This window comes from Pholcus phalangioides, unplaced genomic scaffold (assembly GCF_987345545.1).
Source record: "Pholcus phalangioides strain wild (caught in Gottingen) unplaced genomic scaffold, Ppha-v1.0 ptg000007l_1, whole genome shotgun sequence".
NCBI lineage: Eukaryota > Metazoa > Arthropoda > Arachnida > Araneae > Pholcidae > Pholcus > Pholcus phalangioides.
Window position 1 is genome coordinate 45,638,574 of NW_028301600.1, and position 23,300 is coordinate 45,661,873.

The following is a 23,300-nucleotide window of genomic DNA, read 5'->3' on the forward strand; positions in this document are numbered from 1 at the left end:
AAGGGAATAAAACTTCTGCAGTTAATTCTATAATTAAAGTAAAATATGAAAAAGTTATATATCAGCAAAAAGAAACAAATTCAGTGGTGATATAAAAACTTCAAGACTTTGAAAAGACTCCAAAACTAGCAAAGCTGAGAATTCCAATAATCTATTCATATCTCAGCAAATTTTTATTTGAATATCATTAGGAATTTCAATGTCACTGAAATTTCTCTCAGCATAATAAAAAAAGGCAAGTAAAAATTTTACTAATGTGCATTTTTCCAATTAAAGGTGGTATAAAGGTTTTAATTTTTACATATTCTTCATTATTATTTTATGGAGGTGCAACTACCATAGCTGAAGTTACCTCTTTATGCTGATATATATATTTTTTCATATGTCTCTTCAGTTTCAAGAAAAACCATAGAATTTTTATTCCTTTCAAAAACTCTAAGGAATAAATTTCTGAAACAATTAACATAAAATTGCAATATCTTTGAACAAAACTGATTTTTACAACATCAAAGAGGTTTTTTTCTCATTATGGTAATACATGTTTACTTCAGTACAAATACTAAACTTGACCTTTTATTTATACGAACTGAATTTATAACTGATAACAGTGGTTTCAACAAAACTACAAAAAATTTGAAAAAATATTGCCAAAAAGTCATGGGTTCAAGTCCAGCCTTACCCAGATAGATTGATATTTTTAATTTAATTGTACTATCAGTTCTCATCTCATTTTTTGTGTTGATTCTAGAAGTTTGTAGACTATTCTCTAACTGATTTGCATGCATAAATATTTCTCTCAAACAGAGAGAATTCAGTTTGCCTATAATGCTAGTAGTGCTTGAATTCAATAAATCTATTCACCATCTTACTTGCTTCATGACAATATATGTAAAAAAAGGTAGTGTTTTCAAGCAAAGGCAGGGAGGATCTAGAGGCCGCTGTTGAGAGGGGTGATTTCAAAAATCACTAAAAAAATTAGTCTCAGTGTGGGGTGACCATATGTCCCACATTTTGTCCTATTTTCCATGACAGTCCCATTTTTCTGGTTTTTTTCCCATTCCAACCTGACTTTTTTTAAAAATAGCCCGGTTTTACCAGTTTTTTTAGCAAAGTTTTCTTGAATTTGTTGTTGCAATATTATCATATAGAAGTTCTGAGAATTTCATGAATTATCACATTTCGCTTGGGAGGGAGGTGATAACCCCTCCCAAAGAGATCCAAAGCAAAGGAGTATGCAAGAAAGAGCATAGGTGTCTATGAACTCTCCCAAGGTGATCAAAAATTTTAAATATTTAACCCTTTAATTGGCAAGCATAGAAATATACAGGAGAGAAAAATGTTGAGGAAGTTATATTAAGCAAATTAGGTACCCTGAATCTCATTTCATGACAAAAAAAAAATTGTGTCAATATTTAAGAAAATATGGGGCATTGAATTTTAAACAACACACTGAATTTATAAGATTTACATAGATTAGAATAATACACAAATATCATTTATTGCTTACCAATTTACTTTTCTATCATTGTTAAAGAATTCAGAGCAACATTTCTTCCCCACACATGGTATTACACTCCAAAATGCAAGAAATAGAAGACGTGTACCTTTAAGTCATTCTGCTGATCATTAGACACATAATGAACAATCAAATGTTTAGGAGTTACTTAGAAGCATCAATGTCAAAACAAGCACAAAATATAAAATGCTTTTACTTGAAAATATAAGAAACTCGTGTTGCTTGAAAGCAACATTGCCAAATAAAGGGTTACAGATAATAAGAGAAAATATCTAAAAGAAAATTTTTTTTAATCAATTTCTTTTAATTTAAAATGCTATTGTTTGAAGGTTTAGTTACTCAAAAATTTTCTACAACAGATTCCCTGTATCCTCCTGCTCTCAAATCCATCAGTATGTTCCACTAAAGGTATGTGCTGCATATGCCCATTTTCAAAACAATAAAGTAAAAGCAAAAGAAAACTTTTATTTTCTTACCATTAAGGAACAGTGACTAGAAAAACATTACCTCCCAAGTTGTTACAGGTTTTGGATGATTTTTCAGGGCAATTATTGCTTTTTCATAGCCAACTGCATGCCACTGATCTTTGGTGGTCTTGTACATCTCTGCCAGAATCTGTATTCATTAACAAAACAATATAGTTCAATTAATCAGCTAAATTTCAACACTTCTGGTCTCAATTTTTTTTTCCATATCAGAATTTGGAAGTGTGGATGGGATAACAAAGTCTAAAAATGGTATATGTACATCTTTTAATCACTTTTAACACATAAACTCTATGCTGGGGCATGTTTAATTCATTTTACTTGTGATATTGAATCTTATTGTGAATATATCAAAGCAGCTTAACACATATTATTTATTAACTTTTTAATTAAGAATAATTTGTTTTCAAAAGTCGGTATCAGATTAGTTGTCATTTCAGATTTCTCATAACATATAAAGGATTAAGATTTTCAATTCTTAATTTACTTTAAAAAAAATTATGTGACAAGGTATATGTTTAGGTTTTTTTTGATAAAGGTGATTTAAATATTTAATTGATTTTGAAATCACAAAGGGTTTTCCAAACTTTCTATCAAAAGGCACACTTGATATTGGGATTTTAAATATTTCCGGCACCCATAAATGTCTTGTCACACAGGTTAGAAGTCACGGTAGGCCCTATCATATGAGTTGCTACTTTTAATATAAATTTATCCCTGAAATGTCTCATGGTACCTTCGACCAATCTCCCATTATCCAGAAATCATCATTTGTGGAAATGATAACGTTCTAGATCTACAATTTTGTCAAGAAACATTAACAATTCAATAGCGATGAAAAGATATTTCCTCTTTTCTTTCCATATTTACATTTGGAACTTCATGTATTGTTTAAATCAAGAATAATCAAGGGATGATCAGCCGATCTCTTTAGTAGCATGTGTGTAGTATAGCTTAGTGACCTGCGAGCTTCATTAAAATGTGACCAGTACTGTGCCAACATTTGAAGGTGCCAGGCTTAAATAATCAATAAACAAACTCATCAACTTACTTCAAGTTTATCTGTGATGTGCTTATTGTGATTTCTTGGGGATACACTTGATGACATTGAACACACAAATGAAGCCTAAAATAAAGCAAAACCTTTAATTGCCATATTTATATGGCAAAAAATAAATTGTTACACAATATGAGTATTTAACTACATTAAATAATTTAGAATAATTAATTTAGACAATATATCAACACAATTTTGAGTGTGATCGCTATATTATGTGCTTTTTATGAAACCACTTTTCCCAAGAGAAAAAAAATCAAATACATTAAGGTGGGTTATATATGGATTTTTCTCTGCAATCTAAGAAGGTACTAGAAGGGTGACTGAAAACCTGATGAAACTTGAATAATGATTTACATGTTTTTGCAGTCTAAGACAAGGCTTAGTGACCCCTAATAGCAAAAATTATGAAAAAGGAGAAAAAAAAAAATTATCTACTATGGCATTTTCCTGCATATAATCATTGGATTGTAAATTAAAAAACATCTGAATTTCTTAGTCTGAATTATATATACCGCTGTACCGTAGATTTTTTTTTTTTGCTGTAGAAATAAATATTTTCAAAACTAGTTTTATAAAAAGAATTTCTTTAAAGATTTATAGATGGCATATAGATGCGAGTAAATAAAATAGCAGGGGTCTGTCCCAACTTTTTTTTGTAGGGTCCTGTTTTTGTGAAAATTGACCAACAACCCTTTTCATTCCTTAAAATTTCATTACTGATGAATGAAATTTTCACATGAGAATTATACACAGGAAATTACGATAACAACAAAAATGTAAAGATAAGAGAAATTTCTCAAATATAACCGTATTCAAACTGCTTCCATCAGATGCACTATCTTTTTTCATCATATCTTGGCATGAAGTATGTTCAGAGTCAGATTTCGTAATAAAGCTTTCAAAATAGTCTTCTTTTGTTTTTTGAATTTCTTCACACGTATTAATCAGTTCAAAATCTTTGGAATCAATTAGCTTATTTGCTTTAAGACAATTACTAAACCATGAAGTTTTCACAACCTTGATATTCGGTGGAACTTCGGACCATTTCAGTATTCGACAAACCTTCTCACCTGATAGAGAGTCTTCTACTATTACATGGGTTGTGCGCTCATCAATAGTCTTATCAATCGATGCCGCATGAGTTATTGCTTGTGTTTGAAATATTTTCATGCGAGAACAACCAATTCCTGTGGGCATAAAGTGAATATGATATCCATTAAACATCTTTGATGGATCATTAGATTCATTCTCATCTAATCGCAATCTCTTTGTGTGGCTTTCATCTCGAGGAAATCTACCAGACATATCACGAAACAGCAATGAAAAATTTTTGAAAAAAGAGATCGTCTTATCTTTTATGCCCGTAAAAAAGAAGTTTGCGCACTTAGAGTATCAACATTAGTATAACTACAGTTCAAAATATCCCAGCTCTATCAGATATTTTCATAACCTACTTCAAAATCAGCTCAAAGTGGAAGCACCGAAATATTAAATAACCGCAGCAAATATAAACTAATCAATACAATTCAAGTTAACGTCTTTCTTTGCCTGCTTTGGGATTTAGAATGGTGAAATAAACAAATAACAACCACGGCTTTGACATGCACCTTCAAAATTGATTGTTGTAGACGGCTATGACCGCAGCTTTGGCTATGACTTTTGAGACTTTCTGAATTGACGTAATAATCATCATCAGCATCACTCCTGAGTGACATACACTGGATGATCCCATGGAGGAATGAATAACAGGAGGTGACATCAGGAACGAAAATTGAAGCCGTTGTGGCAACCCTATGGGCTGACGAGTAAGCCCAAACAAACCGCTCTTTTCCCTATACTTAACATGTGTTTTGCCGGATCGAATTCTCTTAAAATATTAATATCTAAATAAATTTAAGCACCATGACCATTTAATGCGTCTTCAGGTAATCTACATGATCTAATAAAGGGGAAAAATAAAATCTTATCCTTATATAAGTGGTTGTTATATTTTTAATTTATTTTTGAAAAAGGGGAAGATCACTTTTCACTCTCGACTCGTCATAAGTTTTTAGTTCAGTGCTTCAATTTATTTTAAAAATTCGATGTATGACATTAATGTCTATGGGAATATGATTAATTAAAATAATATGAAGCTGCAATAAAATGCAATTTCATAATTTTTTTCTTTTAACTGTTTATTTTGCCTTTTTGTTTCGTTCATCATTATCATAGATCCGGGACATTTCGAAAGTGTTTGAGGCCCGTGGGCGCTCGTCTTAAGCTTTACATGAAGAATTTTGATTTCTGAATCAATCCTGAGGTGCTCGAGCACCTTCTGACAGGGCCGTAGCTAGGATTTTTGGCACCCGGGGCAAAGAGCATTTTGCCGCCCCCGTGCCTCAAACATGGGCGGAGATACGGGGGGGGGGGCAAAGGTGGAGTCGACTGATCTAATGTATATATGAGCTGACATCATCATCATCGTGCCCCCCCCCCAGAAATAATGACCTTGCCCCCCCCCCCCCAGACTTCCAAGTCAATCTCCGCCTATGGCCTCAAAGTACTGGAAGTGCTCGAGCGTCCTCCGCCACTGTGTATTTATGGTTTTGCTGCCTGTAGGCTGTACGAATTTCGCCACCCTTCTTCCGTTCCAGTCTCATATTCTTGAATACGTATTACTGGAAATATATGCCACCCATCCGAACTTTCCGCTATGTAGATGTATTGAGAAAAAAATATTAAAAAATAAAAAACTTTTTTTTACGAGCCGCGATAAGTCATCTCTCTGGCCTATAGTGTTTATAAAAATAATCTGGGCTTTTTTTTTCCCTCTTCATTTTGTACCAATTACTTTGCTTTTAAAGTGGTACGTGTACGAAAATTTGACAAAAAAGTTTCGAATTGAATTCTAAATTGAAATCTAAAATTGTGTCTGTGTTCGTCGAGTTTTTGCCTGGAATGGAGAAATATTTCTACAATATTTTAATATAAACAGCTGAAAAGCGTTATATATGCTGATGTTTTGCATATATAATATGTTTTTCGCAAAAAAAGGCAGATTTTTTTTCAAACACCGCTTGTTCAAGTGTCTTTAAACATTGTATTTCTCTCAGCACTGAGGTATTACATGTTTTGGCATAATATTTTTGAAATTAAAATGCCAAGAAGAAATTTTGTGGCACAAGATATGGGTAAATTTTGGTTATTTTTGCAAAAGGTTCCATGTTGTAGAAGTTGATATTCGAAAACAAATAACAACTAAAATTGTAAAAGCTCTCGTTCAATTGTATAAATATATCCAAAGAATTTGAGAAAAAAAAATCGAGTTCCTAAAGTGAATAGTAAATTTTTAAATGATTTTTAAAAACGGGGATGTTTCTCATAGGAAAGCATGGGAAGCCACGGTTTGTTTGGGCTTACTTGGTCCCTTTAATAGAGCGATCACTGGCTTCATCTGGCAACCCAGATTCCCCATGCTTTCTCAACGGAGGCGCTGGTCGCGTCACCTCCTGTTATTCATTCCTCCATGGGATGATCCCCATAGAGATCAATGTTAAAATTGCCGATTTTAGCGTAGAAATGCGGAAATTCTGTGGCGTTTTCCGCCACATTCTCAAGCAGGAAAACGAGAATTAATGTCCCCGTATTGTCTTATATTATCCAATTGCATCTCAATCCATATAGTTTAGGATGCTTTACATTAATTATGGGCCCATATAAATTACATCGAAGAAATTCCGCAGCTATAATCAAGCATTTTTTAACGGAGTGCCCGCTCCGTTAAATCTGCCTCTGTCTATCTACCTGCCCAGTTGTCTCAAATGCTGCGGAATTACTTCAATGTAATTTATGAGCCATTATTAGTTTTTTAAAAAAAAACAACCTATATAATGAATTGATGCAGTTGAATATTAAAAGGCAATAACGGGACATATACTTCAATTTTCAATTTAATTGAAAACATATACTCAATTTTTTCAATTTTACAAAGTTACAGTTCGCTCACTACGGCCGCTGTGGTGGTCGAGTGGTCATAGTGACGGACTCGCATCGCGGGGATCCGGGTTCGAGCCCCACCGTCGCCACAGTGGTGGTCGGCTGAAGTTGGTTTTCTGTGGTTCCCAACTTTAAGACGCAAATACGAGCCGATCTCCCCGTTAAAAAGTCTCGCCATAGAGAGCAACAGTCCTACAAACAGTACAAATATTCACGCACTACACATCACTCACTTCACTTCTGAGATATAGATGGCAGCACTGAAAAATCATACACAACACTAGATACGCACTCAGACTGTTAGGTACATACACTTCCGGCACAACTCACAAGGTAGTAAATTGCCTATGGCGATAGACCTGAGTTGTGCTCGGTTTGAAAAAAAAAAAAATTCACAGTCAAGAAGATATAAATAAAAAGTTGAAATCAATGTTATATTGTACAAGGATACCCAACTCAAAAGTAGGTCTGGACAATTATTTTATATTTAATTTTCTGCACTTCGTATCTCTAAACGAACTCAATATTTCGAAAATAGAGAATTCAATTCTTAAAATGATTGATGTTGCGGAAATCAAGGCCGTAGCGAAGGGGGAGGACTTGGAGGGGGGGGAGTCTTTTTTTCTTTAAAACTGAGCACAATTCAGGTCTATCACCATCTATGGGCGATTTACTACCTAGTGAGTTGTGCCGGAAATGTAACTGCGTGTGTACCAAACAGTCTGAGTGTGTATGTAGTGTTGTGTTTGATTTTTGCAGACCAACTTAAACAGGATTGCAGCATGAGCAAATGAATGGAGCATGACGTTTAGCGTTGATAAGTGCATGGTTGCTCATTTTGGTTCGAACAACCCACGGTTCTCTTACGAGTTGAATGGTGTCACTATCCCCGATGCAACTAGGGTCACCGATTTGGGAATTCTCATTGACGAGCGGCTTAGGTTTTCTGAACATTGTTCAGCGGTGGTCAAAAAAGCAAATAGAATGCTTGGTCTCATTTTCAAAAAGGTCTCTTCGCGTTCTCCTAAAGTAATTCTTCCGCTTTTTCGAGACTTAGTTCGTCCTGGACTGGAGTATGCCGTAAGGTTTTGGAGACCATACCTGCAGAGGGACATAGACTTGGTTGAAGGGGTGCAGAGAAGAGCTACGCGTGTTCTTATTGGCACACGGGGCTTGAGTTATGAAGAGAGACTTCATTTTTTGAATATGTTTACATTGGATGAACGCAGGTGTCGAGGAGATATGATCGAAGTGTTCAAAATTTTCAATGGGATGGATAGGATGGAACTTTTAGTACACCGCCAATCGACTGCTTTTACAAGGGGACGCCAGTATCGATTGGTAAGGGACAATGCGAGGTTATGGTGTCGCAGGGAATTTTTCTCTAATAGGGTTGTTAATAAATGGAATAGCTTACCCCCGGAGGCAGTAAATTGTAACACAATTGACACGTTTAAAAAGAAGTATGAAAAACATGTTGGGGTAAATCAAGAAGCTATTCATACTTAGAATAAGACAACCATAAGTATTCTTTATAGGCATTGTATAATATTTTATCATGTGTGTATATATTGTTTATAATGTTTCCAATTACATTTTCAATTGGGTTGCTTTATTTTTGAAATATATGACATCCATATTTGTTATGGGCATCTTTTTCTCAGCCACCTCGCTGGGCATTTTGCCTGTTGGGGTGTTGTATTTGTATTTTTATAGTTTTTTATTTATATCATTCGAAATCGGACGTGTAAAAATTTCCGACCTCTTACCGACATTCGATATTCATTTGACGTTTGACGTCGGACCGGTATCGGTACAATATCCTAACGATATCATTGTGCTACTGGAGATGGGATGTAACGATCACTCCGTTGAAAAGTCTTCAAAAATATTCAGTCATTATATACAAATAAAGGCCAAAACGTTAGAGGTGTAGAACTAGAAGGAGCAATTTTAGTTACTGTTTTTTTTTTTTAATTTTATCTTCAATAACATGCGAACTTTTCAAACATCAAAATTTAGCCATATTTTGTACCAAACAATTTTTTTGAATCATTTTAATATGAAATCCTCTCGTTGAATCATGCAACATCTTGGTGTTGTCATACGTACGAAGTTTCAAGACATTTGAAGCAGTGGTATTTGAAAAAATGTTCCTTTCCTGACAAAAAACAGTTTTGAGAAAAGAACATTTCAATGGAAAACATTAGCATGTACAATGCCTGCTAGCAGTTTATATTAAAATATTTTAAAAATACTTTTAGTGCACAGGTAGAACAAAAACTCGGACGCGGTTAGACACAGAAACTTCACAGTATTATTTAAAAATTGAAAAATGTGTTTTTGGAAAATTTGCGTGTACCAACCCACTTAACACACAATTCGTGCCAGGCAGTTTTCTCAGAAATGTACAGTTCAATCTCTAAAGATCGCAGTTGATTGTCTTCTAAAGATTAAAAACGATAGAGAACGTCTAAAAATATAAAAAACGATTAAATTTTCTCTTTCACTAACTCTGGAATTATCTTTCATTGATTCTGGATTTATTTATTTCATTGATTCTGGATTTATTTATTTCATTGATTCTGGATTTATTTATTTCATTGATTCTGGATTTATTTATTTCATTGATTCTGGATTTATTTATTTCATTGATTCTGGATTTATTTATTTCATTGATTCTGGATTTATTTCTTTCATTGATTCTGGATTTATTTCTTTCATTGATTCTGGATTTATTTCTTTCATTGATTCTGGATTTATTTCTTTCATTGATTCTGGATTTATTTCTTTCATTAATGCTACTACTACTAAACCACATATGCACCTGGTCCATATTCCTCTGGGAAACTTCTAACGAATTGGTACATGTTGGAATGTATGTGTACGTGTTGTGAACAGGGGGCCGCAACTGGATGCTTGGTCAACCGGGGCAAGTGCGCATTTTGACGCCCCCTTGTAATGTTGAAGGATAGGTTTCAGAATCAAATTTACGCCCATCGGGTCTAGCGCCCGGGGCACGAGACCCGCCTGCTCCTCCCTTGTTGCGGCCCTGGTTGTGAACCCAACGTGAAATTTGTTTCTGTATAATGTTTGTTATGTGTAGTGCTGCTATCTGGCATAAAATTTTCCCACCATCAGCCCAATGGGCATGGGGGGGGGGCAAAAATTTGAATCTGGTCCGGTAAGAAATGATAAGAAATTGTAGTCCACGCTGCAGTTCCCATTTACACAGTTTCCTTCTTGGCTGATTTACACTATATATAAAATGATAGAACATATAAATAGTTGTTTCCAAAAAATGGAGAGTTCAATTAATAATTCATAATTCATTAACAATTATTTATAAGTAGTATTTAATTAAAAACGTTTAGTTAATAAATCCCGTCAAAATGTTTGTGGCCTTCGATGCCATAGCAAGCAATCAACTGGGTGCGGCTTATATGCCGGAGTTCTCTCCCCTTGTATATGCGGCTTAAGTACCGGAGTTTTTTCCCTGATGCGGCCAGCGACACTGCGTCTGAGCATTATTTTGGCCCTCGAACAGAGAGAAGTTGGCCACCTCTGGTCTAGATCAACTAGTTTTCGACGTTTTTCAAGTCGTGAACTGTATGGTGATATGGTCGTATCATGTGCCTCGGGCAATTAATCACCAGAGACTTGGAACTTCGTTCTAATCTTTTATTTTTCTGTGTGTGTACATTTTTTAAGGAAAAAATAACATTATATCATGATTCTGTGTGCATCACACTGTAAGTTCCAAAAAAAGGAAAAAGAATTCAAACACCGTTTTTCACGTTAAAGTGTCAAATGAGCAATGCTTTATAATGTTGTCAACGTGAAGTGCCCGGTAGTCCTCAAAGTGGTTCAATAGAGCGGTGTAAAGAGGTCGCAAATGTGAACGTCGCTACGGGCTGCGCAAACAGTGTTTTTGCGATTTCCCAACATTTTCTCCTTTCGGCACTTACAGTGTTTACCACTCTTTTTTACCCTCAATTATTTTAACATTCAACAACTTGAAACATTTTTCAAAGTTCATTTTATTAAACAATAAATGTAGTATAAGAATTATATTAACATGAATTTGATCAATAAATTATCATTATTCGAAAGAATTACATTTTTCCCTTGGCATTATTTATGTGGATGAATATAATTATTTTTCCTTATATTGCTAATAGGAATTACTATGTTAACGATTTTTTTGTTTAAATTACAACTCGCATCTTATCAATGTGCATTATGAATATATTGCATTAAATTTCAAATTCCCAAATACAGTCGAGTCTTGCTATAAAGTCACTATTTAATAACGTCACCCTGCATACAAATGCGCACTTTCTAAAAGTATCTTTAATGCGATCGTATTTAGTTTTTACCATTTTATTGGGGCAGCCTGTTTTTCAAATTGGCTTTATTTTGAGCGAGTTTTCTGGAGTAATCTGTTATATACCCGATTAGACTATAATTACGATAATTATTAAATATTACTGTAAAACATATCTAACTCGAATATTAGAATTTTTATTAGTTGAAATCCAGTACGAGTTATTGTGTCAAACAGAAAATATCCATATTAAATATTTCTAAGGATACAGATGAAGAATTGTTACTAGAAATGGCTCATGATATACCTTTCACGGCTTTTTTATAATTAACTTGAAATAGACGATACCGTTAAAGAGAACGAAATACAGTCAACGGTCGTTATAACGAACCCCATCGTTCTATGGGAAACGGACGTTACATTGGGTTGTCGTTATATTGAATGTTTTCAAAAATATATAATTTACCTGCTTAAGAAAATTCTATATTCGGACAGAATCAGGAATTATACATTACTTATTTTGTTATAAGAGAGAGAGAGAGTAGCCATAAAAAAAATTTATTCATTTACAAAAAAATGAGAGAGACAGAGTTAAGTTCTCTTGCGGACTTTTGCATCGATTGAATTATTAAATTGAATTTGCAAGTCGTTATATTGGATTGAACATAACATGGCATGAATAGGAGAAAATTTGGGATTTAACGTAACGGTCGCTATAATGAGCGTCGATTGTATTAATTAAAATAACAATATAAATGAATCAAGTGATATATATGCATATATATTTATGTCCATTTTTCTAATGATATTAGCTGTCTAACTTAAGCCCTGAGAGAATTTTGAGCTGGGGCTCCATTGGCCCACTGGTTAAGATGTCAGAGCTCAAAAAATTTAAGTCCGGCAAGTAGTTTTTCTCCAAGAGGTGGGTCAGGCAGGTGAGGGTCCCCCCAACATCAAAAATATGTGCGGTGACCTAATATACTCTCAGTGACCAAAAAATTAGGAACACCCCTCACTCAAACTTCGACTCATCCGTGCAGCACGTGCGCTGGCGTAATAAACCGGATTTGCTTATAAAAAGCTTTCTCTTCGTCAGAAGCACCAGTTAACATTGCAATTTGCCTGTTCATGGGGAAAACAAGAGATTTGAGTGACTTTGAACGTGCCATGATTGTAGACGCCAGAAGGAGTGGTTCCAGTATCTCCGAAGCTGCTAACCTTCTCGGCTTTTAGCATGCAACAATGTCTTGAGTCTTCAAAAAAAAATAGCAGCTAAGCCAAAAAACTTCAAGCGGAAAGCGAAATAGTGGGCGGAAATCGCTTGTGAACGAGAGAGGTGCCAGGCGACTGACACGCTGCAACAGAAGAGCTACAATGCAACTAATTTCAGAGCAATGCAACTAATTTCAGAGCAATGCAACTCAATATCATCGCAAACCATTTACGTACGCTCTACAAGACGGATCTTGAAACGAATTGGTTTTAATAACCGTCGAGCAACAAGAGTCCCTCTGATTTCGCTGCGAAACCGAAGAAAACGGCTTTTATGAGATAGAGAATGCCGAAATTGGACACCTGATGAATGGAAGAAGGTTGTCTGGTCTGACGAGTCAAGATTTCTTCTCCATGACGTTGATGGCAGGATTCGTGTGGGGCGCGAGCGGCACGAAGCCATAGATCTGGCATGCTACATGACAACTGTTCAAGCAGGTGGTGGCAGAATCACGGTCTGGGGAGCATTTTCCTGGTATACTCTTACTATCTTTTTCCATTGCAAGCATCCGTCAATGCCAGCACCTACCTCCACATCGTTGCTGACTACGTGCACTCGTTTATGGTCATAATGTTTCCTGATGATAATAACTATTTCCAGCAGGACAATGAACCCTCCCATTGGGCTAGAATTGTCTCAGATTGGTTTGAGGAACATGATTCAGAGTTTCAACTGCTTCAATGGCCCCCCTCAGTCATCCAGTTGAGCATTCGTGGGACGAGGTTCAAAGGTCTGTTAAGAATCATTATCCTTGAAAATAATAAACAAAAGAAGCAGCAGAAAATGTTTTTTCACGTTAACTCTTCATTACATCACGAACGCATTGCATTCATTGCTATACATCACTGACATTTTAATCATCCTCAATTCATGAATTCCTCAGCCAAAAATCGGTTCAGAAATAATTGTTTTGATGACCAAATTGTGTTGTTTACATTGATGTAAGTAAGACTTTTCTTGTTGATCATGCAATTATTCGGATGTTTTCTGTATGTACAGTATATTCACGGATGGTATCATTGTCCGCGGGACAGATTGTGGAAAAAGACGACCAAGAAAAGTGATAATCTTTCTCATTTTAAAAGCTCCGAAACAGCCCCTTCTAATCTGATTGAATTAAGAGCTGCCATTTAGTTAGCATGGGCTAATATTCCTCCACCACGGTTTCATCAACTTGTAGAGTCCATACCTAGAAGAATATCTGCTGTCATCAAAGCCAGAGGAGGTCCTATAAGATATTAGTAGTGAGTAGCAGGGTGTGTTCCTAATTTTTTGGCCATGTGTACTTAAGAATTGACACAATAGTTATCGTACCCTTCTACTCTTTTCCTTTTCAGACCTTCTAGTTCAGTGTTTCTCAACCGCGGGCCGCGGCTCGGTATTGGGCCCTGACACTGGTCATCGGGCCATGAGTAATTCGCAATTTCATTTCTCCCATTAATTTCTCGTTAGGTGTGTGAATGACTGGGCCTTTCACTCACGTATGAGATTCAACGGGCGGGCCGCAGGCTTCCGATGGTTGAGATCTACTGTTCTAGTCTATCCCCGCTTATGGTAATTGGGTGGAGATTTTACTAGTGAACATGTAAAAAAAATCAAGACACGTGGCGGGGAATCAAAATATTCATGATAAAAAGTTCTTGAATGAATAGATGATACTTTGCAAAAAAAAACACGAAGTGGTATTGTACACGAATGAGCTCGGTTATCTGAAATCAAAGGAAATACTTATGTACACGTTACTAAAAATAGAAGCGTAAAGATACATTTTCAGATAGCACGTTAAAATAACGAATAAACTACGTAATTACTACTGTAAATTAAGTTTGCACGTAGTGTAGAAAGTAGCGTCATGATGCGTAATGATATGAGGTGACTGCAGATTATGTCCGTGAGCGTAGAGCATTTATGTTAGTGTTTTCTTATTGGAGAAAGCGACGCCTTAAGTATTCAGCGGTGAATTAATTATTAATATCTAGAGCACACACACACAACCTCATAAAGCCCAACCAGTAAAATTAATTGACGCTAAACTAAAGGAGAAACCAGACAAATGCTTTCAATAACGACTGCAGCCACCGCAATTCGAGTCTATCCACATCACCATGGCAACAGCCGGTCTAGGAATATCCCGATTGGTCTATTTGTGGAGATTTTGGTCTAGAATGAGCTGAAGTTCTTCTCGTGATTATTAACTGCGAAGAGATTTTGTATTCTATATGCATACGCCTCGGTCTCTTCATCTAAAAATTAATGTTTGCGCTTACCGAATGACGGAATTAAAACGGTGAAGAAAATGAAATGCCGACAATTTTATCACTCCGCAAAGTCAACAACACTACTGAGTATATTACGTTTCACGTTAACCAAATGCAACAGGCAGCATAAGTTTTAACGTTTCTTAATTTGAGTAAAATTAATGATAATGACTTGAATAACACATAAATGAGCGAGACAAATCATTTTCGTTTCATTTCTTTTTATAATCTCTTTATGAACAAGAAATAAACTATACTAGCAGGGGCGTACACAGGATTGACCTTTAGGGGGTGGGGGGGACAAGGACTTTCTTCTAGAGAAATTTTGAATTGCTAACCTTCAAAAAGCATTTAAATTAACACAAAAATGTATTATAATTAGCATATAAAAAGTACTATTTTCTTCCGATAGTTTAATTTTTTTTAAATTAAATGTTCAGTTGGATATTAGGGGGGGCATGATTCCCCTATGCCCTCCTGCGTACGCCCCTGTATACTTAGAGGTATACGTGGGGGACATAGGGGTTCTACTACTCCTGAAAACGATCAAAAACTAAAAAAATATTTTTAAATATTTTGTAAAAAAAATTAAAATATCGAAAGAAAATACTTATATATGCTATCTTAATCGATTTCTGTCGATTTGAAATTCTTACATAAGGTAAGTACTTGACTCGAAACTTCTCTGGAAGAGATTTCCGTGCCCCCTTCAAAGGTCAGTCCTGCTCACGTTTCTAAGCTATACAATAATTTATAAAAAAAATTTTTAGAACAAAACTTTTTGGAAAAATATTTGTTCTTTTTTTTTTTTTTTGCGATTTGAAGATCGTGATAATGTTTTTGAGAAACGTTTTACAATGTTTCAACAAAAACATACCAGGATTTTTGACGAATTGAAGAATCTTCTCATTTATGTGCTGGAAAAGTATAAAAAATAATATCAGTCTAAACGTGTTTCAGACATTTTTCTTACTCAGTGTTTTTTTCCTACTCTTTCTTTTAGATTTTGCGTGCATCTTTTTTTTTGTTTCGATCCTTTCATACATTTATATCGCGCGTTGCTCAGTAATCTATTTTCTTTCACTAAAGTTTGTCAATGTAAGGAAAGGTGATCCTGAAACTTATTGGAGAATTTCAGTTTTTTAAAATACTTACTCTTTCAAATGATGTGTGTACCGAAACAAAAAATAAGTAAATACGGTGCTCTGATGGAAATCGCGAACTTATTTTCTTTCTAGTTGCGATGAAAATTCATTAGAATTTCGAATCACTTTGTGTCAAAAGCAATACTTTATTGTAATTGGAAGAAAGGGGGTACTTTCCTAAAAGTTTTATTCAATTGAATTTCAAGAGGTGAATCTTTCTTTTTTCAGCTTTCAGATAAATTAAAGGACTCTTACTTATACTAACTTATTATATACACAAAATGTATTAAAAGGGTTTCCTTTTTTTAATTTTTAGGATCATTTTCCCACTGAAACACACAACTCCGACAGTTTTTTATATTCTTTCAAACTCTGTTGAATATCCGAGTTAATGTTAATTTATACACAAGTTTTATGGTTTGAAGTGGGATTGAATCGAAATAATGTGATAGTTCTTTTTCCTGATATCTTCGATGAGTGCTGAGCGTGTAATTGATGTAATCAATTTATTTATATTATATTTTATTACTTGAGACTGAAAAAAAAAGTTAAGTTGGGGATGCAATTTGATCGTGTGTACAGGAGAGATCGTAATGACGGTACTCTCTTCAAAGGGTACAAATTTCGCAAAAGACTGAATGCAATTGTACTTTCAAATCATTTAGGCAATACTAATACTCATAACAGTTTGATTTCACGGGATGAAAAGTTTATTTCTGATGTATGGTTAATCATACATTATTAAAATTACGAGTAAAATCCTATCTTATAGACCTATACTTAAATAAGCATATTTCATTGAATATCTAAATTTTGTACAAATATTATTATGTGCGTTACCTAAGCGCAAAATTTCAGTTTTCGATTTAAAAGTCAGTAGACTGAAATCTGAAGATAACTACACTTTTAAACTGCAAAAGTTCTTTTTTTTATACGTTATTACATAAGAAAGTGTTTTTTCTTACTCCCTCCTAGGATACGCGAAGTCCAGATAACTGCAATTTCCTCTTTTATTAGATGTTTTTGACAGTATGATCGATGATGTGCAGAATGAAGCCTCTTTCGGTAACCATTTCTTTTGCGAAAAGTTTTGTTTTTTTTCTCCGATGCATTGGATAAAAAATGAAAAAAGTAGGGACGCCATTTGATGAACAGCTTTGTCACACATATAGGATTACGTAGTAGGGGCGTGCATTATGTCCGAAAACTGCATTACAATTGGTTTATTTTTTATATTTTTATGGTTAAAGAGCTTCAAAACTTTGTCTGAAATATATCAGAATACGAAAAACCCAATAAACAAACTCACTGGTGAATCAATTTAGAAATGCAAAATTTTCTTAAATCGGATCGAAATCGCTTAAATCGAGAAGCTATCCATACTTATAAACTATCTATCTATACTTAATAAGACAACTATAATATTCTTTATTGGCATTGTATAATATTTTATCACGTGTATATATTGTTTATAATTTTTGTGATTGTGTTTTTAATTGGATTGCTGTATTTTTGAAATATATGACCATCCATATTTATTAAGGCCATCTTTTTCTCAGCCACCTCGTTGGGCATTTTGCCGGTTGTGGCGTTGTATTTGTATTTGTATTACTGTTAGCGCAAATAAAGTTAGCTCTTTTAAGAAATGCGGGATACTAAACATCGTGGAGTTACCAAACGACATTCATCAGAGTTAATCTTACGAATAGAGATGCTTCTGTCAATGAATAAAACGTTGATGTTGCAAAAAAAAAAAGCTCTTCCGCATTGACAGCGGAAGAAGCTAGCTATTAGTGATTTGTCTCTTGGGAAGGTAGAGAAATCAATTCGAATACGGATATTCGGGTACATTAGCTGGAAGATTTTCTCTGTGACAAAAGCTCATTTCCTATACCCGTATGAACAAACAATAGCCATCCATCTCTGGGATGTTTTATAGGAAAAATTAATAACGATAATTTAACTTATTATCCACGGGAATCATTTCATGATGATAGGTCATTATGACCTCAATGCGTTAAGAATGCATTCGAACATTTTTGCGATTTCGGGGAATAGTCAAAATTTTTGAATAAGATTTTCTTTGTATGCCAATTGATGTTCCATAACAAGTGATAATGTAAGCAGTGCATTCAATTAAAACTGTACCTGACTAATTTCCGAGTTCTTTTTCTTATAGTAACTAACCGATGGCTGTATTGTTAAGAAATATACATTTTTGTGTAATACAGTACCGTAAGCTGAGCTAACTTTAGTACAGGCGTTATTTATATATTTAAAATTATTTGGCGGGCTGAGTTTTCGCGCCATCGTCACATTCTAGATCTAGAATTGTTCACAATGATTAATTATATGCGTTGAAGTTCCTTAAATATATTCTGAGTAATCTCATCAAAGGACACTCCCCGTTAGCGGAGGATGCTTCTGATTGTTGGCGCCTGTTTCTTCTATTTAATGATTATCATAATTCCGTGAAACCGAGAGTCTCTGAGTAAGTAATTATTCAATTCATAATTTTATAATGATTAATTTACTGTTTGAATCATTTCTGTATGTTATTTAGGAATTGTTTACGAAATAAAATTTAGCATATTACATTTGACGGGGTATCATTAGGACATAGCTGAGCGCGGTAGCCCCAGGTCGATAAGATACTCGCCTAAAGTACCAAAGGATGTTTAGAGGTGTCGCGAGTTCGATACCCGGTTCGTTCTTGACAGAAACTTTCCTGACACAGGGGTGCAACAGAAACGGTGACATGATCACAGAAAAAGATTGCTACCGCAAGGAGTCCCACACCCAGGGGTTAGCGCACCAACCTTTGGGTGTGTATAGAAAAAGGCTGCAGTTCGGAATCGGCAATAAATTGTAGGTCTCGATCTAATTAGCCCTCGTGCGCAGAAAATGACTGTAGTGTGACAAAAATAACCAAATAATTAGGACATAGCTGTGAAAATTGGTAATTGTAGAACAATTTTTTTTCGTTTGGTGTGACCTTCTTTCATTTGTTCTGACCTTTGAATCCGAAGTTAATTGTATGCAGAACGCAAGAAAATATTAGAAGAGGCCAAACAAAGAAGACAAACTTTGGTACCTTGCTACGAATTTGATAAAAAAAATTCCTATACCCAAAAAAATTAAAGGTAATTTATTTCTAGTCGACATGAGGAAATAGGTATAATTTAATCTTAATTTAAGTAATATTAGCACAACTTTTCACCTATTTTTGTGCATCGATAAAACTTTGTGCATAAGTGAAGAATTTTCTATCTTTTTTACAACTTCCCATTGCCTGTATTTCAACGAAAAGTAGCTTGACTTATTTTTTATTTCAGGTTCATTTCATGTTTTTACATAATTGTTGAAAGCTGTATAAAAATAAAATTTATAGTTCTTCTTAAACTTGAAAAGAACAAAAAGGACTTTACTGGGAGAAAAACTAAAAAAAAAAAAATTATGAAACTAAACTAAAGAAACGACTATTTTTTCTTTGTAAAACTCCTCTTGTAGAATTTCTATAGTCTAGTATTGGGGTAACTATTAGACAAGAGTACTAATCATAGGCGGAGATAGACTTGGATGTCTGGTGGGGGGGGGGGCACGGTCATTATTGCTGGCGGGGCACGATGATGATGTCGATTCATATATACGTATATACATTAGACCAGTCGCCTCCACCTTTGCCGCTGGGGGGGGGGGGAATTATCGAATTTTAAAGTTGTGGGGGCGGCAAAATATTGTTGCCCAAGGCGGCAAAAATCCTAGTTACGGCCCTGCAAGAAATACACATTTCCTGTGTCAAACGTACCGAACATGGAGCTCTAAAAATATCCATCACTTTGTTAAATCTCCTCTACACCTAATGAAAACAGATTCTATTGTACCATGTCAAGGCGACGAATAATTTGTCCTTTGATTTTTTACTGAAGTTTAAATGAGGATGCTAGTCGAGATATTTTTAACGCAACTGCTAGATACGGCAGAACACTACGGCCTGTCATACCGCAAATTCTGCCATGCCAATGCTGAAGGAATTTGCGGTGATGGAAGCATTTCTAAAAGACTAGTCAATAATATATTCAGATCTTGCCCGCCCAGTAGTTTTTGTGGGGTATTTAAAACAGACTGTTTACCAAAAACCCAAAAATACTCCACAAACACTTTACAAACCTTGGAAAAGCTAAAGATGAAAACCACAATTGTAGTCTAGATCAGTGGATCTCAAAGGGAGACTATATGGTTCCCCTTTGCGGGCTCCCCATATTCTAAGAGGGAATGAAGATCGAGTAAAGGGGGAGGCATGGCAAGCGATTTAGTGGATCACAGAGAACAGTGTACAGATGTGAAACATTTAGGTGTAATATGGCGGGTGACCAATTTTGCCATCCATTAGATGAATAGTGGAAGTGGTATATGAATCCAGTAGAACTGCTCGCCCGAGTGGCGAAATGGTAAAATGCTCGTCTTCCATTATGAAGGTTACCATCAAGGTCTATGGTTTTGAATTCGGGCATTGAACGTCAGAGAAGCAAGTTCTTTACCTACTGAACCTGAGGCGACCACCGATGGACGGAGACTTCATTTCCCACCCAACTCCACTGGTTGGAAATTGCTGTATGGCGATATGTGACCAGAGTTGGTGTGCGGTAAAGCAGTAGAATTACCCACATAAAATCCCTAAAACAGGGAGGCTGACTGGTATCCAGCTTGAGAGTATGTAGATCTACCTTATTTATATGAAATTTTTATACGTTACTAATATAATCAGAAATTTAGTTAATACGTAGAAATGATTTCACTCCTGGATTTATGGGGAGCACAAGAAAAAAATATGGTCTAGAGGGGGCTGGCAAGGCCGTCTTGACATCATAATGAGCCCAAAGTCAATTGCTGTTCTGGAGGTTCCCCACCAGGATAAAAGTAACTATTTACTAAATGAGTTCTTACTCTCAAAAATCATGACACTAGACCACATTACCATGATTTCTCCGGGACATGCCCGAGTAGGCCCCTGCGTTAAGACGGCGGCGCTTCGGCTAAAAAAGATCAAGGAACAAGTCTGGTGTAGACATGCTTCATGTGCTGTGAGGAACATAGTGTAACGTTACAAATGCATTGAAATCCTCAGACATCTCTGCTTCCAAACCCACATCCTTCCTGTACTCTCATATGTCTGTGAAATCTGGAACCCCCCCCCCCCATACTCTCTCAAACATAGACAAATTAGAATCCATTCAAATCGCCCGCTTCATTCTTAATTGTTGGTCATCCTCCGCCTCCGTCACTGAACTCAAAGCTCCAACTCAATATGCAACCGCTTTTCACCCGTAGACTCATTTTCACTCTCGATTAACTTTCCTTTTCAAAATCCTTCACGGCCATTTTCGTATCGACACTTCGAATTTTCTAACTCCAGCTTCATACTTTTCAACAAGAATTAACCATTCACAAAAATTGCAACCCATCTTTGCATCTACAGATATTGTTTCAAATTTAGTTTCTTTCCTCGAACAATAACCGACTGAAATAATCTCCCGTCAAACATTGATTGTACAATAGTTCCTGATTTCCTTTGTAACATCAATCGTCTCTGTCAAACTTCACCACCGCATTCCCTTGTATAGGCCTCGGCCAAGCTATATTGTATAAATAAATAAATGCGATGACATAATTTCTAACACTTAACTGTAGTCGACGTATGTGTTTCCCTACACATATGCACATTAATATTTATTCTCATGATGTTTTCCCGTAGACAAACTTTAAACGCACTGTATATTATGGATAATTATATAAATACATCTACTTCACATTCAATGAATGATGCAAATTTTGAACCCCCTCTCTAAAATGCAAAAATCATTTCAGGTTGGAATTCCCAAAATCGTTTTTATGACGATTATTGACCAAGCTTCGAACTTTGTCGAAACTTTCATTGCTTTTGGTTCTTTCTTCGGGTGCCTCTCTCCTCCGGTGATTCTGGACAGAGGGAACGTGTAAAAAATTAAATTTTGAAAATCGCGTTATAGTGAAATCGCGTAAAGCGAGAGGTACCTGTATATCAACTATTCTTCAATTGCTGTTTGAATTGACTTTGCAGTTTCTGACCCAAGATGTGGCAACATAATAATAAAATGCATTTAATTTTGATGCCATTGCGTACTCCTCCCGGGTAATTTTTATACAAATGAAAAGGATGAGTTGTTTATGTGATGGAGGCAGCGGGATACTTGGGATTCTTACATGGTGGTGGAAGAACTTGGTCCAAACTTTCATTGCTTTTGGTTCCGTCTTCGGGTGCCTCTTAAGGTCTCTTCACCCATATCCGTCACGGCTTGTCACCGTCTCATGTCAGCTAGAAAAAATATTCTTCCTCCCTCCATTGCTAATAACTGTAGTAGCCGGAAATAATAGAGGGAAGAGAATATTTTTCGAACTGAAACGAAACTGAGACGAGCCGTTACGGATGTGTGTGATCCGGTTATTCCGGACAAGAGGACCATGTCAAAAATTAAATTTTGTATCTCGGTACATATACGGCCCTTAGTAAAATAAATGGCACATCTAAGAGGAACACGTTATTTAAATACTTTTTCTAATTGAAAGTATGTTTCTATAGTCAACGGTTTACAAGTTCTTTGAGGTGAAACGGACTTGAATTTTAACCCTGTATATACTAGAGCTATCGCTAATGATGATCAATCATGTCTAGAATGATAAAAACAACGTACTAATATGAGAAAACTCGTGTAAAAATATCCCGTTATTTATTTATGGAACACGTCGCGCATGAAATTTTCCAGACACAACAATAAAAAAAGCAAAAAGCAAAAAAAAAACCAAAAAAACAACCACTTCAACGGCATTACGGTGGTCGACTCATTCAAGAAATTGAGGGTGGATAGCGCAGATAATATACTAACCAATCGGAATTAGCGAACTAAATTTCTTTCTGGATCAGTATTTAATTTTCATGCCGTTGCTTCCCCCCCCCCCCCACACGTATTTTTTATACGAATGAAAAGGATGAGTTGTTTATATGATATAGGCAACGGGATACTTGGGATTCCTACGTGGTGGTGGAAGAACTTGGTCGAAAGTTTCATTGCTTTTGGTTCCGTCTTTGGGCGCCTCTTATCCGGTGATTCCTGAAGTCGACTGGAGGAAAAGATTCCAACGCGCATGCTCTCCCCCAATCCGGGAAATTCCAGAGGTTCCCATGGTTCCGCGCGTTGTAGTAACCCTTTTTTTTTAATAC

The 23,300-nt window shown here is 35.6% G+C and overlaps 1 protein-coding gene across 5 annotated transcripts in view; it reads right to left on the bottom strand.

The window, feature by feature from the left end:
* The window catches only part of LOC149085362 (DNA polymerase lambda-like), a 67,715-nt gene that overhangs the window by 14,053 nt on the left and 30,362 nt on the right, over positions 1–23,300 (bottom strand). For 2 of the 5 annotated variants that reach the window (XM_089233344.1, XM_089233345.1), the window contains exons 2-3: positions 3,053–3,127; positions 2,024–2,131 (exon numbers count right to left, since the gene is read on the bottom strand). In XM_089233344.1, the coding sequence (XP_089089470.1) occupies positions 2,024–2,131; positions 3,053–3,109 (165 nt within the window). In that variant the 5' untranslated portion in view covers positions 3,110–3,127. Of the gene's footprint in view, positions 1–2,023; positions 2,132–3,052; positions 3,128–3,868; positions 4,691–23,300 lie in introns of those variants that run through there. The other 3 variants (XM_089233341.1, XM_089233343.1, XM_089233342.1) reach the window with 3 other exon arrangements.